This window comes from Eucyclogobius newberryi, unplaced genomic scaffold, assembly GCF_026437365.1.
Source record: "Eucyclogobius newberryi isolate DKJ021-1_F unplaced genomic scaffold, fEucNew1.0.hap1 SCAF_5, whole genome shotgun sequence".
NCBI lineage: Eukaryota > Metazoa > Chordata > Actinopteri > Gobiiformes > Gobiidae > Eucyclogobius > Eucyclogobius newberryi.
Window position 1 is genome coordinate 36,152,631 of NW_027316167.1, and position 16,360 is coordinate 36,168,990.

Below are 16,360 nucleotides of genomic sequence, written 5' to 3' on the forward strand. Positions count from 1 at the left end.
TGAAGATTTTAAATAGCAGACTTTAAATACCGCCAACGTCTTCTCCGCTGCCTTCTGCAAGTCTCATTTCCCCGTGGAATTTACATACGGGAAGTTTAATCCAAGCTCAAAGTGAACGGCTCACGGTGCTAATGCTGCAAAATCAAGCCTCGAAATAACGGGCCGGACACGGTCAATGACCGGCGCAAAAATCAGTTTTGACCGACTCCAAAATCAAGGCTCCGGACACAATGACCGACGCAAATTTTTTGCCGTAATATATATTTTTAATAGGCAAAAACAGCGCGGTGAACATGCCCAAAGCGATTCCTATGCACAAACTCGGGCGCGCTGTACTACAGACCACGATTATTGCTGTAGTTATACAGCGGAGGAAGGCAGCGGAGCATGTGCGCGGGCATTTCCATCGCTTAAGTTTCGTTTTGACAGACATGCCACTTCGCAGTCTTCTCGCTTCTCATTGGCCGAGCGGTGTCCGTGATCTGATGTCGATGAAAGCGGGCATCTGATTGGCCGCTGCGTTCGGTTGCGTTCGGTTGTACTCGGAAATGCCCGGTCTAATTTTGTGATATCGAGGTTGGCGGGCTCAATGTTCTCCGCCTCCATTGTTGATGCGGCTGCTCGGAGCTGTGGTCGCAAGGTCTCCGGTGCCTGTCGTGGCGGCAACCCCCGAACCCGGTGGTGGACACTGGAAGTAAGGGATGCCGTCAGACTGAAGAAGGAGGCCTATCAGGCCACTCTGGCTTGTAGGTCTCCGGAGGTCATCGACGGGTATCGGCAGGCCAAGCGAGCCGCGGCTCGTGCTGTCGCAGAGGCAAAAACCCGGGCCTGGGAGGAGTTCGGGGAGGCCATGGAGGAGGACTATCGGTCGGCACCAAAGAAATTCTGGCAAACCGTCCGGCGCCTCAGGAGGGGGAAGCAGTGCCTCACCAACACCGTTTACGGTGCGGGTGGAGGCCTGCTGACCTCGACGGAGATGTCGTCGGACGGTGGAAGGAATACTTTGAGGATCTCCTTAATCCCTCAGTCACGTCTTCCGAAGAGGAAGTAGAGACCGGGGACTCGGAGGCTGGCTCATCCATCACCCAAGCTGAAGTCACTGAGGTTGTTCGCAAACTCCTCGGTGGCAGGGCTCCGGGGGTGGATGAGATCCGCCCTGAGTACCTAAAGTCTCTGGATGTTGTAGGACTGTCTTGGCGGACACGTCTCTGCAACATCGCGTGGCGTTCGGGGACCGTGCCTCTGGACTGGCAGACCGGGGTGGTGGTCCCTCTGTTCAAGAAGGGGGACCGGAGGGTGTGTTCCAACTACAGAGGGATCACACTCCTCAGCCTCCCGGGTAAGGTCTATTCCAAGGTACTGGAGGGGAGAATCCGACCGATAGTCGAACCTCTGATTCAGGAGGAGCAGAGTGGTTTTCGTCCCGGTCGTGGAACACTGGACCAGCTCTATACCCTCCATCGGGTGCTCGAGGGTTCATGGGAGTTTGCCCAACCAGTCCACATGTGCTTTGTGGATCTGGAGAAGGCTTTCGACCGTGTCCCTCGGGGTGTCCTTTGGGGGGTGCTCCGGGAGTACGGGGTCCGGGGCCCTTTGCTCAGGGCTGTCCGGTCCGTGTATGACCGGAGCAGGAGCTGTGTTCGCATTGCCGGCAGTAAGTCAGACCTGTTCCCAGTGCATGTTGGACTCCGCCAGGGCTGCCCTTTGTCACCGGTTCTGTTCATAATTTTTATGGACAGAATTTCTAGGCGCAGTCAGGGGTCGGAGGGTGTCCGGTTTGGGGACCACAGGATCTCATCTCTGCTGTTTGCAGACGATGTTGTCCTGATGGCTCCATCAAACCCGGACCTGCAGCATGCACTGGGACGGTTTGCAGCCGAGTGTGAAGCGGCTGGGATGAGAATCAGCACCTCCAACTCCGAGGCCATCGTTCTCGACCGGAAAAAGGTGGCTTGTCCTCTCCAGGTGGGTGGGGTGTCCTTGCCCCAAGTGGAGGAGTTCAAGTATCTCGGGGTCTTGTTCACGAGTGAGGGAAGGATGGAGCGTGAGATCGACAGGCGGATCGGTGCAGCGGCTGCAGTGATGCAGTCGCTGCATCGGACCGTTGTGGTGAAGAGGGAGCTGAGCCGAAAGGCAAAGCTCTCTATTTACCGGTCGGTCTACGTTCCTACCCTCACCTATGGTCACGAGCTTTGGGTAGTGACCGAAAGAACAAGATCGCGGATACAAGCGGTCAAAATGAGTTTCCTCCGCCGTGTGGCTGGGCGCTCCCTTAGAGATAAGGTGAGGAGCTCGGCCACATGGGGGGAGCTCGGAGTAGAGCCGCTGCTCCTCCACGTCGAGAGGAGCCAGCTGAGGTGGCTCGGGCATCTGTTCCGGATGCCTCCTGGGCGCCTCCCTCGGGAGGTGTTTCAGGCATGTCCCACCGGGAAGAGGCCCCGGGGAAGACCCAGGACACGCTGGAGAGACTATGTCTCTCGGCTGGCCTGGGAACGCCTCGGGATCCCCCCGGAGGAGTTAGAGGAAGTGTCTGGGGAGAAGGAGGTCTGGGAGTCCCTGCTCAGACTGCGACCTGGCCCCGGATAAAGCGGCAGAAGATGGATGGATGGAGGTTGGCGGGCGTCAATCCTCTCCTCAGTCCGCAATTCAGTCTTTTTAAAGTTGTTTGCAACAAAAGCTGTAGTTTTGCACATTAGTGACAATGTCAATGTGGAAGTATCCAAGGGCCCCAAGGGCCCCGCCCCCTTTGAAGTTGTTAGCATCGGGGCAATGTATATATGTTAGTAGTTTATTTTGTAGGCTGTGATTTTATATATTCCACAAGATCTCCTTGTGTCAAATGCTGTAAACAGTATTTATTTTGTATCTAAGAAACATTATATTAAATTAAACAGTATTAAAGATCATGATCTCTGGTTTATAGGAATTCAGAATTTGTGCTCTTCATATCAAATAACAGATAAAAGTACTTTAAATTGTTTTGCATGCTAATAACCATGTTTAAAACAACACATTTATCTTGTTCTTTTGACGCCGCGATGCCGCGCACGCTTGTGGGCCCCAGAAATTGCTGGGGGGCCCCTAATTTTTTTGGGTAGGGGGCCCCCCTGGCCCCTAACTTTGAAAATCTATTTCTCAGCCTGTAAATGATAACGAGACATGTTAATAAAAGTTAATTTTTCATTAATTATGTTATTCTGTTTTCCTTGTGACCGATTCAGAATTAGCCATGACAGGTACCAAATGATCGGTACCTGTCATGTTGACAGGGACGTAAAAATAATTATTTCAAGGCTTGAAAATGTCTTCAGAGTTACAGCTCAAAACACCGTGCTCTTTCACACAACAAAACTCTTCCCGGTCGCACTTGTGAGTTAACAACATACCGCTCTCTGCTGAGCTTTAGCTGCTGCATGTCCGGAAGAAGCTCCGTATGAAACAAAAGTGCCACAAGTCATTCCGTGCGCTCCGCACCTCACAGATTCACGTGTTTTTGATTACATATGTAAATTAAACAAATCATTGAGGCAATAAAATAATAATCAAAGCTTTTTTGTAATCAAATTACTCAATTTACTCGAGTAATCGTTGCAGCCCTACTTTTAATGGTGCTGCGATCGTAGTTTGTTGTGAATTTTATCCCGTCCCGTCTCATTTCTTCGCCCTTCGTCTTATTTTAGGGTCCTAGAATCTTGCCCAAGGACTCAACCCGAAGGCTGCCAAAGCTGTGTCTGGACAATTCCTCTTTAAAAGATGAAAACAATTGTATTAGGGACTTGTAATAAAGTAAAAAAGTCTAGGCAGAAACCCGTACGAGTTCCTGTGTCCGGTCATGTGTTTCTCTGCCCCGTGCCCTCCCCGTCGGCCCCTCGCCGCTCCACCTGCACAGCCTCCCCCCCGGTGCAGTTTGACCCCAGCGTGCCGCCGTACGTCTTCTCTCTATAACGGGAAAGGACAGGGTCGTTTGTCAGCGCGCGCAGTCGTCCGCCACGGCCCCACAAGCCTCCGACGCCGTGTGATTAGTTCAGGGTCACGGCTGCTCTCGGCACCGCCATATTTCAGTCTGGTTAAGTGGAAGTTGCAGACGTGGGGATGGAAGGGGGAGACGCGGGGGGGTGTTTCAAGGCCGAGACCAGGGACAGACCAAGGACCGGGACCTGGGACATCACGCCGACTCACAAATGTTTCCAGAGCGTAGAATCAAAAGGGCGCAATCGAGTTTTCAGGGGGAAATGGTTTTAAATCGGGGATGTGGTGATGTCAAATGTTAGTGTTTCGATTATTGTGAGGGGGAAAAAAGACACAATTTAACAATTATTCACGATTACGGAGAGCAAACAACTGTGAAATCTTGAATCATTTTTAATTCAACATTGTCTTGTGCGTTTCTGTTGGAGTTTGTGACCAGCTTTAAGAGATTTAACTTTCTGAAGGACAAAACAAAAGTAAATATGATTTAAAAATGGGCAGATAGAAAATAACTTTACCTTTTTAAATATAGCTCATTTTGATTCTTAAATAGTCACGATTAGAATTTTTCGGTTCTTATTTGATCATATTGTGACCTGAATAATCACAATTATTGATTAATCAAATAATCTTGACATCTTTATATTATGTAAATGAGTTTATGATGAGCTCAATCAAAAGCCAATATATTGCATGAAAAATATATGCAAATTTTCGCTTCAGAGTAACATCTTAAAGCTAGTATAGTATAAACTTATCTTTATACTAGCACATTATATTGTGCTCTTGTTTTAATGGTTATGTTTCTCTGGACTTAAATAATCTAAAAAGTATTTAAAAAGACCTTTTTTAACCAAGACGGCAACATTATTATGCGTATATACCGGTAATAAAAAGGTCAAAAACTACCTCTGATTTCATCAATAATACACTTTGTTTGTAAATGTTCTCTATAGAAGTTTCAGTTACGTTATTAAAAATGTATTGCTTCCATTGTTGATGCGGCTGCTCGGAGCTGTGGTCACAAGGTCTCCGGTGCCTGTCGTGGCGGCAACCCCCGAACCCGGTGGTGGACACTGGAAGTAAGGGATGCCGTCAGACTGAAGAAGGAGGCCTATCAGGCTACTCTGGCTTGTAGGTCTCCTGAGGTCATCGACGGGTATCGGCAGGCCAGGCGAGCCGCAGCTCGTGCTGTCGCAGAGGCAAAAACCTGGGCCTGGGAGGAGTTCGGGGAGGCCATGGAGGAGGACTATCGGTCGGCCCCAAAGAAATTCTGGCAAACCGTCCGGCGCCTCAGGAGGGGGAAGCAGTGCCTCACCAACACGTCTACGGTGCGGGTGGAGGCCTGCTGACCTCGACTGGGGATGTCGCCGGACGGTGGAAGGAATACTTTGAGGACCTCCTTAATCCCTCAGTCACGTCTTCTGAAGAGAAAGTAGAGACCAGGGACTCGGAGGCTGGCTCATCCATCACCCAAGCTGAAGTCACTGAGGTTGTTCGCAAACTCCTCGGTGGCAGGGCTCCGGGGTTGGATGAGATCCGCCCTGAGTACCTAAAGTCTCTGGATGTTGTAGGACTGTTTTGGCTGACACGTCTCTGCAACATCGCGGGGCGGTCGGGGACCGTGCCTCTGGACTGGCAGACCGGGGTGGTGGTCCCTCTGTTCAAGAAGGGGGACCGGAGGGTGTGTTCCAACTACTGAGGGATCACACTCCTCAGCCTCCCAGTTAAGGTCTATTCCAAGGTACTGAGAGGAGAATCCGACCGATAGTCGAACCTCTGATTCAGGAGGAGCAGCAGCTCTATACCCTCCATCGGGTGCTCGAGGGTTCATGAGAGGTTGCCCAACCAGTCCACATGTGCTTTGTGGATCTGGAGAAGGCTTTCGACCGTGTCCCTCGGGGTGTCCTTTGGGGAGTGCTCCGGGGCCCTTTGCTCAGGGGTGTCCAGTCCCTGTATGACCGGAGCAGGAACTGTGTTCGCATTGCCGGCAGTAAGTCAGACCTGTTCCCAGTGCATGTTGGACTCCGCCAGGGCTGCCCTTTGTCACCGGTTCTGTTCATAGTTTTTATGGACAGAATTTCTAGGCGCAGTCAGGGGTCAGAGGGTGTCCGGTTTGGGGACCACAGGATCTCATCTCTGCTGTTTGCAGACGATGTTGTCCTGATGGCTCCATCAAACCCGGACCTGCAACATGCACTGGGACGGTTTGCAGCAGTGTGAAGCGGCTGGGATGAGAATCAGCACCTCCAAATCCGAGGCCATGGTTCTCGACCGGAAAAAGGTGGCTTGCCCTCTCCAGGTGGGTGGGGTGTCCTTGCCCCAAGTGGAGGAGTTCAAGTATCTCGGGGTCTTGTTCACGAGTGAGGGAAGGATGGGAGCGTGAGATTGACAGGCTGATCGGTGCAGCGGCTGCACTGATGCAGTCGCTGCATCGGACTGTTGTGGTAAAGAACGAGCTGAGTCGAAAGGCAAAGCTCTCGATTTACCGGTCGGTCTACGTTCCTACCCTCACCTATGGTCATGAGCTTTGGGTAATGACCGAAAGAACAAGATCGTGGATACAAGCGGTCGAAATGAGTTTCCTCCGCCGTGTGGCTGGACGCTCCCTTAGAGATAAGGTGAGGAGCTCGGCCACACGGGGGGAGCTCGGAGTAGAGCCGCTGCTCCTCCACGTCGAGAGAAGCCAGCTGAGGTGGCTCGGGCATCTGTTCTGGATGCCTCCTGGGCGCTCCCTGGGGAGGTGTTCCGGGCATGTCCCACCGGGGAAGACCCAGGACAGGCTGGAGAAACTGTCTCTCGGCTGGCCTGGGAACGCCTCGGGATCCCCCCGGAGGAGTTGGAGGAAGTGTCTGGGGAGAAGGAAGTCTGAGACTTGGTTAGACTGCTGCCCCCGCAACCCGGCCCCGGATAAAGCGGAAGAAAATGGATGGATGGATTAAAAGAATATCCTTCCACAATATCTCTGTTTGTTCTTTAGCCTGCTTCAGCCTGCTTCCACCCTGGTTCTCACCCCCTCTCTCTTCTGTCCAGGCGGGCTCCCGTACGAGTTCAAAGTGGTGATCGCGGGGAACCACGAGCTGACGTTCGATAAGGACTTCATGGCGGAGCTGGTGAAGCAGGACTATTATCGCTTTCCATCCGTGTCCAAGCTCAAACCCGAGGACTTCGACAATGTTCAGTCGCTCCTCACCAACGGCGTTTACCTGCAGGACAGCGACGTGACCATCAAGGGCTTCAGGATATACGGCACACCCTGGTGAGTGCCCAAAACGAGCATCACAAGTGGAGCTAGCATACTAGTTGAAAAGTGCTCATTTATTGGTTTATAGACTATGGTTTAGGACTTTTTGCACATTTAAACAACATATTTAGTTTGGAATTGTGTCCATGGATGGATAAACTCGATGCTTTGAATAATTTGAACTCTAGGATTGCGCTAAGTAGGAACCAGTGGTGCAGTGGTCCAAACGGTTTAAGGTTTTGTTTTTCCCGTTTTCAGACGGGTTTATGGCCTTAATATTTACAATCAATGGACCAAATGAATACCAAAATAATAGTATTTAAATAAATTACACACACTGCTCAGGTCACAAAAGAAGCCATGTCTCAGTCGGTTGTAATATTTGTTAAAATGTGAATTTGCTCATTTGTTTTTTTGGGTTTGAAGCCCATGGCAGTTTGTTCCGTCTCTGTTCTGGTTGGTTTTGTTGGCTCTTTTAGGTTCATTTGTGTCTGTGTTTCCTGCTCAGGCCTGGCTCTGCTATATAATTAATGTTTCTTCATAAATCTAATCTTAATCCTCCTGAATTATACTTTTTATTCCTGAGGCTGATCTGAGCGATTCACAAATAGCTAGAGTAAACAGGAACAGTTTTGCCTAATTTCTTTGACTTCTACGTCGCATTTAACCTCTTTATGTAATGCTTTGGCTTTGGATAATGTTATATGCATTATGACCTGGAAATATCATATTTTGCGTCTTGACACAGAGAGTGCCGTGCGTCGATAAACAGCTGATGCTAACGTTCTATGCTAGCTTTGTTTTGCTATGCATTTGGGCTCAACATGTAAGTTAGCATCTCTTTTGCTCTCATGCTCTCGCTCTCTCTCTTGCTCTCTTGCTTTCTCTCCCCCCCTGTCTCTCCTCCTCTCTCTCATAGTGGTCTCAGAGGTTAAGTGCTTCAGTCTGACCTCTCGCTCTCTCTTTCACAGTCTGACTCGGGCTAAACTAACGTGACCCTCGTCTGTCTCACATAAAACTACAGCTGAACCAGGGCCCTTGTGGCTGCTGTGGCCCTTTTGTATTGAGAACTCAACTCTCCGTTTCTCCAAGCTCTTTTTTTTACCACTATTTTGCACTTGTGCTTAAGTATATTATTTTGACGTTACTTGAGGAGAATGTTTAGCTCACATTTTAACGCAATCAAACCAAAATTGCAAAATTGATTATGGAATATTTTGTTCTTTGCAGGATGTTCCTTCTCTTTCAGTTTTAGCATTGGTTTAGTCTCATTTTAGCCCTTGCTTAGCCCTGGTTTAGCCCTGGTTTAGTCCTGGTTTAGTCCCATTTTAGACCTGGCCAAGTCCAGTTTTAGGCAAGGCAAGACGAGGCACGTTTATTGGTAGAGCACAATTGAGACAAAGTGCTTCAAAAAACCAGCAGGAGGCCGGTCCCTTGAGGACCTCAGAGTACGAGATGGTTCATATGGCACTGACATGTCCGAGATGTACTTTGGCGCTAGGCCATGGAGAGACTTGCATACAAGCAAAGCTGCTTTAAAGTCTATTATCTGCGCCTGAAGCCAGTGCAGAGACCTGAGAACAGGACTAATGTGATGGTACTTCCTGGTTTTAGTCAGGACCCGAGCAGCAGCGTTCTGGATGTACTGCAACAGTTTTACAGCTCGTTTGGAGAGGCCAGTGAGCAGGCTTTTAGCTAGAGGGCCGTCTTCCCGTCTTTTGGACAGGATATCTCGACATGTGGACGGACATTTTCGAGGGCAAGGACGGTGTAATTTTTATGAATACATTTTAGAAAAGTTTTTAAATCGAGCTGGGAAGCGTTTGACGATAGTCCACCGCAGTCCGCGCCATGACAGTTGACTGTTTACAAGTGAAAATTTGCATGCTGCGCGCTGATTGGTCGACAAAGTTTGTGTGCTTGGCTCTGATTGGCTGGATTGGCCGTGGTCTGGAAAATGCCGAACCTCCACGGCCAAATACCATGTAAAATACGGCGCGATACGCCGCTCCTATGTGGCAGAGTGTGATCCGCACGGCCGAGAGGCGCAGGCGGCGCGAGAGTGTGGAAAGTCAATATGATACGAGAGGCGTGCGGATGCCGCTCTAGATCGCCTCCTCGTTAAAAGCGCCGCTTTATTTAGTAAAATTGTTGAAAAAAGGTCGTGAAACACATATTTGCTTACCATAGCCTTTCCCTTCGAAAAAAAATTAAGCCCCCGGTTGGACGGGGTGTTTTCAAATCCTAGCTAAAAGCCTGCCAGTGAGCAGGCTGTTACAGTAGTCTAATCTACTGGAGACAAACGCATGGATAAGTCTCTCAAAATGTGGTTTAGACACTATACTTTTCATTTGGCAATGTTTTTAAGATGGTAAAAAGCTGCTGATGTTATTGATTTGACGTGGCTGTTAAAGTTCAAGTCTGAGTCCATTATTCCCCCCAGATGTCTATTCCTCTGCAAACACTTTCTCTTTGTTTCTGTGGGCCAATGACGATGATTTCAGTCTCGTCTGAGTTGTTTTGCATCCACACACTCATCTGCGGATACAAGCGGTTGAAATGAGGTTCCTCCAGCTTAGAGATTGGGTGAGGAGCTCAGTCACACGGGGGGAGCTCGGAGTCGAGCCGCTGCTCCTCCACGTGGCTCGGACATCTGTTCTGGATGTCTCCTAGATGCCTCCCTGGGGAGAAATAATGAAACCTCGATTAAATGCTGATTAATTGCATATCTTTAAATTTAAAGTCATTTTAAGAATCTGTGTTAACGTGGGCTCTAGTTTGTGTTTTGTCTGCTGTGTCTGTGTTTGTCTGAGTCTAAATAAACTCATGTGGGTCACTCTAAAATTAGCCTCTGCAGCTCTGGCCCTTTGTCCTAGATCTACACATCACAAACAGGACCAAAGCAGGACCGAACCAGGACCGAACCAGGACCAAACCAGGACCGAATCAGGACCGAACCAGGACCGAACCAGGTCTGAACCAGGTCTGAACCATGTAGGGGACCCATATGTCCCCAAAAGACGATTGAAAGACAATACCTTTTCACAGCTCAACACAGTTGCAGAAATCAAAGCATAGTGTTGGGTGTAAAGGAATGACCCCCCACGGAGAGGACACTGTCTTCACCGGAACCCTTCCCCCTGAATCTGATAAGACATTCCTCAGGACTACGTTTCTTAATGACTATATTTCACATCCAAACCAACTTGATGCTGACTCTGTGATCTAAACTTGTGACTAAATCATGTTTTAGTTTAGTTTGCCACAAGAACTGGTTTGAAGTGTGTTCATGTCGTACTTAATGTACTGTCTCATTACCTGCTATTGATGTGTGTTCGTTGACAATGTTGTGTATTTTGTTATGGTCACATGTCATTTTTGCTGGTTTGAGTTAAATTTGCCCAAACTGAGAATAAGTTTGATCAAGAGTTAAAGCCACTCCCACTAGGCCACTCCTCCCAATGAAAGAGCAGACTCAGCTCTGCTTCCTTCTCTTCTTTCGCCGGCACGTGACCTGCCAGGACAACACACCGGGTCGAGGACCCCCGCAGGGGCCCCTCCCCCACCAGGGAGGCTGCATTGTCTTCCAAACTCGGCTTTCACCAAACAACCCGAACATCTTCATCAAAAAAATGCACAATTCAACGAACCCTGGACTCATCAAACTCTTCGAATGCTAAACCTGCTCAAGCATCAGCGCCCCGGACAGCTCCAAGGACGCAAAGGACTCTAAGAACGCAAAGGCGTGAGAGGCCTCGCTCCACACCTTCCTTGGACACGTGAGACCTGAGAGTGGCTGATTACAGAGTGGCATTTAAAGACAGGTTCCCTTGAATTATTCCCTAAAACCAATCAAAACCTAATTCTTAATACCAGCATTTCTTCTAACTAAGTTGAGCCCAGGTGTGTAACCAAATGTGTCATTGATTGATTTTATATCTTTGTTTATTAAACCACACAAAACCATCCTGGTTTATAGAGCCTTTGTATTGATCTTTATAGAATTATGATTGTCGGTCAATGAATCGTGTACTCGCCTTCAGAGAATGAGACTGAGTAGATATTAATGTTTTGCTGAACAAGCTTCAGATGGTGCCCTTTTAAATATGAATATGAACATTAACTACCTAAAGTGCTACACGTGTTGTCCACAATGAAATGGCTAGTCCCAGAGAACATACATTCCATCTTGGTACAAATGTGTGAGCAAGAAACGAGTATAATTACCCTACACCAGGTCTGAACCAGGGCTGAACCAGGGCTGAACCAGGGCTGAACCAGGGCTGAACCAGGGCTGAACCAGGGCTGAACCAGGGCTGAACCAGGGCTGAACCAGGGCTGAACCAGGGCTGAACCAGGGCTGAACCAGGGCTGAACCAGGGCTGAACCAGGGCTGAACCAGGGCTGAACCAGGGCTGAACCAGGTCTAGACCGGGACCATATTCTGGTAAATTAACCTTTTCTTTAGCATTTAACTCTGTGCTTGTATAGTTTCTTCCTAAAAAAAAATAAATCTCAAGTTGTTTTGTTTGTTGTCTCCCTCGCTAAAGTATGCAAAAGTGTTCGAACAGCTTGAAACCAGGGGAAAACCAGGGCTAAACCAGGGCTGGACTAAGTTAGTCTAAATCGGGACCAAGAGGGTTTTAAATAGACCAGAACGACACCAGACCTTTTAAAAAAGTGTGACAGGTCAATAAACACAAACAGGAAGTTGAGTAAAAGAGCGCTTCCTGTATGAGTTTACGAGCTTCAGCAAGGTGCCAAAAATAACACGACTTGAGCTCCATTATTTTGCTGCAGATCAACAGGAAAACATCAACCTTTTTCATTGATCCTTGACATTAAATCCCCCAAAAATTACAGATGGCATTTTGGATTTCTTATTTAGTTAGTGTTAAACTAGATCTGACTGAAAATTTGCATAAGAATTCACATTCTGCCTCATTATTAGATTAGGTTAGAATTATATCCAAATCCTTCAATTCAATCTGAGTCACAAATTGTACAGTTTGGTGTGTGTAGGAGCTAAGGCCTGATCTTTGTCTCTGTGGGAGGAAAATGTCCCAGATAAAGCTATGGATGAAGTGGATTCAATGAAAGAATTAAACATTGTTACTTCTTGGGACAGAATTGTAGTTTCAGGTGAAAACATCTACATCGAGAAAGAGTTTTGCATTTAGTGTCTCGCCTGAACTGGAGACATTTGACCTTCTGCATCTCAGTTAAACTAATATGGGGAACAGGAGAACGGGAGGGCATCTGAAACATAGACGGACTGAAATAAAGATGGACAGAGTTGTTCTGGCTCTAAATGGCTCTGACCTTTGCAGTTGAATTCATGAATATAAAAAACATCTCGTCTGTAAATGACACATCTGCATCTCCCGGAAGGACGGCGTGTGTTTGCATCGGCCCAAAGGACAGGCCTGTTATAATGAGCCATCAGGGTCATGTGACCAGGCCATCAGGGTCATACTAGTATATCAAAGTCCAATGTTCACATAATAAGAATAAGAATAATATGATCCTCCTTTCAGGTAAAAGTAATCTGAAGTGTGAAGCGTGTGTCTCATCATTATTATGATGAATTATTAAATGTTCCCAAAACAGAACTGCTCCTTTGTCTTGTCGGACTAAATTGAAAAAAATAAAAACTTGGTTAGTAAAAATGACAAAAAAACATAACATGTTTTTCCAATTAGTGGAATAAAACCCACGGACCGGTCTTTAACTTGTGGCGTGTGACATGTCTTTGTCTTAATGAACTGCGAGTGGGCGTGCTCTCCTCTGCGTCTCATGTTTAACTTTAAAGAACGAGACGAGGAAAATAAGAAAAAAAAAATCCCTGTAACAAGATTCTACGTTTGGTTTAATCACTTATTTTCTTAATTAAGTTGTCAGAGGATTCTCATCGATTTGATTAACGGCAAAATCCAACCAGGCAGTTCATCTGAGCATAAGCCAACCCTCTGTCTGTTCAGCCCTGGTATAGCCCTGGTTCAGCCCTAGTTTAGTCCAGGTTTAGCCCTAGTTTAGTCCAGGTTTAGCCCTAGTTTAGTCCAGGTTTAGCCCTAGTTCAGTCTGGGTTTAGTCCTGGTTTAATCTGAGTTTAGTCTTAGTTCAGTCTGGGTTTAGTCCTGGTTTAGTCCTAGTTTGGACCTGGTTTATTACTGGTTTTCCCAGGCCTCAGCCTCAGTGTTTTTTCCTCGTTGCTTTGGTCAAAATTTCACTGATATTCATTTGCTGCTGTTCCAGACTCGAGCTTGGACTCGGGTTCGGGCTCGGTTCACACAGTCTGAGGGCACAGACCTACACGGCTACACCGGGCGAGCGTGCAGAGCCTTTGTGTTTTAGAAGCTCACATCCACACATAGTTCACATCTTAATCATTTATAATATAATAATGGTTTTCTTTGTCCACCGCAAGAGTATTAAAGGAATAATGGAGGATTTTTTGGCGCCAAATCTTTGTCTCATTTCCTCGTGGCATGGACAGCCGAGTAGTTCATTCACATGTCAATTATAGGATGCACCTACTGCATAGCTGCAGCCTTGTTGGCTCGTCCCCAGCATAGCAGCACGTTTTCCTGGCTGCGCATGCGTGGTTGATATGCCAGTGCGTGTCTAAGCGCATGGATCTATTATAATATAGTTCCCTCGGTGTACACGACAAAATTAAGACAGAAAAAGACAGTTCGAGCTGGCTCAGAAGAGGCAGAAATCTACGGAGACGAGAGATGCAATGCGATCCATCGCGCTAATAAACAAACGCACGTGTAGCAACGAGGCTTTTATGTGCTTCCATACGGGGGTGAGTGCGCATGAGCACTCGGCGAAAAACCCTCCACTATTCCTTTAAGTCATTAAACTGTTATGAGATTGTGTTCGATAAAAGTTTCTCCTCGGTGTTCAAATGTAGTTCATATACTCTGCACGTTCTCTTTTGGTGCGTCTGAACTGTTCAACTTGACACTGTTGCAGAAGAAAATCGATTTCTCCGTAATTTTGGCGGCGGTGCAGTGAGTCAAGTCAGACATGCGCAGATGAGGGATATGGAACTGGTCTCATTTACTACAGCGACATGAAGTGGAACATGTTTGCATCATCCTTCTGTTCGAAGTTTGGTGTAGGGGTGACTTTAAGGGCCGTTCTTTGTGTCTCTGGGGGAGAAAAATGTCCCAGAGGAATCTATGGATGAAGTGGATTCAATTAAATAAAACCTTTTTGTGCTTGGACAAAGTTGTTTCCAAGTGAAAAGAGAGTCTGGCCTTGAGTGCGGAGTCACTTCAGTCTTGATGAGCTTTGTATTTTCTTCCTTCTGAAATGTCACATTGCGTTGTCTGTGAGGCTGCGGCTGCTGTTAACCTGATTTGTCTGCACTTATTTTCTTTCCTCTGAGTGTCTCCTCCGCTGCCATCATTCCAGAGTCAATGAAAAGCGTCAGGAACGAGGAACGGGGAGGAGTAACGTTGAGGAGGAACGTTGAGGAGGAACGAGGAGAAGGAACGAGGAGGAGGAACGAGGAGGAGGAACGAGGAATCATGTTTGAATTGCGGGCGAGTGACGTTACTTTGCAGAGGACTCATGATGAGAAGCTTCTGGTCGTCGAACCAACATCTGTACCGGAGCCACCCCGTTAATGCAAAAAGGAAAGATTTTAAAGGAAAGACATTTAAAACATATCTTTGCCACTCGTCTCCCTGCAGAGATCATTGCAATGGCTGGAGTGGAATATGGCATTTAACTTGGCATTTATTTAATTACAAACTAGGATTAACACACTGAGAACATGATTCTTGCTGTGAGCTGCTCGTCTCCATGGAGATGGATGAGTTTAATGCCATACCAATGAACATTCAAAGCAAGATCATCTCTCAAGGTGAAGTAAGCTGTGGAATCTTTAAACCAGGACCAATGCTGTGTTCAGGGAAACCCAGAGTTTGGTGATTTCGCACTTGAACGTTACGAGCTTCGACAATCGAAGTGTAAAAAGATCTGGAAGTGGAGCCACAGAGGAGCCAAAGAGGAGCCACAGAGGAACCACAGATGAATCGTACTGGTCTCCATGGCCTGAGCTCATCGGTGCACGACATCACAAAATGTTGCTGTTTTCTTCGGCATGATTTCCTCAATATGAACCTTGCACCGCTTTGTAAAGGCACAAACGGGAGCAGTTCTGCGACAGCGAGAACTAGAGCTAGAGCTGACACTGAAGCGAGAGTGGAGCTGGAAAACTGTCTACATTTTCTGTTTTAAATGTAGATTCAGGTGTCAGATTCTGGTTGAATAAAAGTTTACACACATATGAAGTTAATATTAAAAGAATCCTTTCAAAATATGACCTTTGTGAAGGTCGTCCGCACGGCCCTACTTTGAATTTACTAGTGACTAATGCTAAACCGCTAAACACATATAAATAACAGAATCTCGTTAGTGTTTTTGTTGATTAACCTCGAGATCCAATCTCTAATTACCATACTCTTGGACGTTTCCTAGGTCACACACAGGAGGAATTACAAGGTCCAGAGCAGTCGAGGAAAAAACCCATAGACTAATGCCCGTGAACGCAGCATAAATCCGTAAATTTGGGACTGAACCAGGGAAGCACAGACCGGACCTAAACCAGGCCAAAGTGTGTCCATTGTTGAAGACTTTTCTGCGCTGAAATAAATGGCGTTTAAAGTGTCGTCATCCACATCCTGACCTGTCACTCATGACGCTCCAAACACCGACACACAATGGTGAGAGCACTTCCCTCATCCAAACTCACACTCTGTTGTTTTAGTTTGTGTAGTTCAACGTATTCAGAGAGTGGTGTTTGGCCCAGATAACCTCTGGTCATGGGGCAAGGGAAGGAAGTGCAGCCGAGACATGTTTAAACCGTGACGACAACGCGAGAATGAAGACTGAGAATGAGAATGTCACCGCTGGTCATAAAATGAGAAGAACCTGGACGTTTTGAGCTAAAGTTGAACAACTGAACGTTTCTCCCAATAATCGTGAGTAATAATTGCTAACCCAATTGCGCTAAAATATCTCAAGTTTCTGTTGGCCTCGATGTTCCTTTGAGCTCTTTAGACGTTGCGTTGTTGAGTTTTCCTTCTCACTTTTGAAGAGCGGTTTCTCACAACGCCGACAGAGGTCAGA

General features: G+C 47.3%; 1 protein-coding gene across 1 annotated transcript in view; it reads left to right on the top strand.

Moving 5' to 3' along the window:
* Positions 1-16,360, top strand: part of mpped2a (metallophosphoesterase domain containing 2a) — a 48,657-nt gene that overhangs the window by 22,558 nt on the left and 9,739 nt on the right. Inside the window, exon 3 of the mRNA XM_072464777.1 lies at positions 7,003-7,228. Coding sequence (XP_072320878.1) covers positions 7,003-7,228 — 226 coding nt within the window. The remainder of the gene's footprint in view (positions 1-7,002; positions 7,229-16,360) is intronic.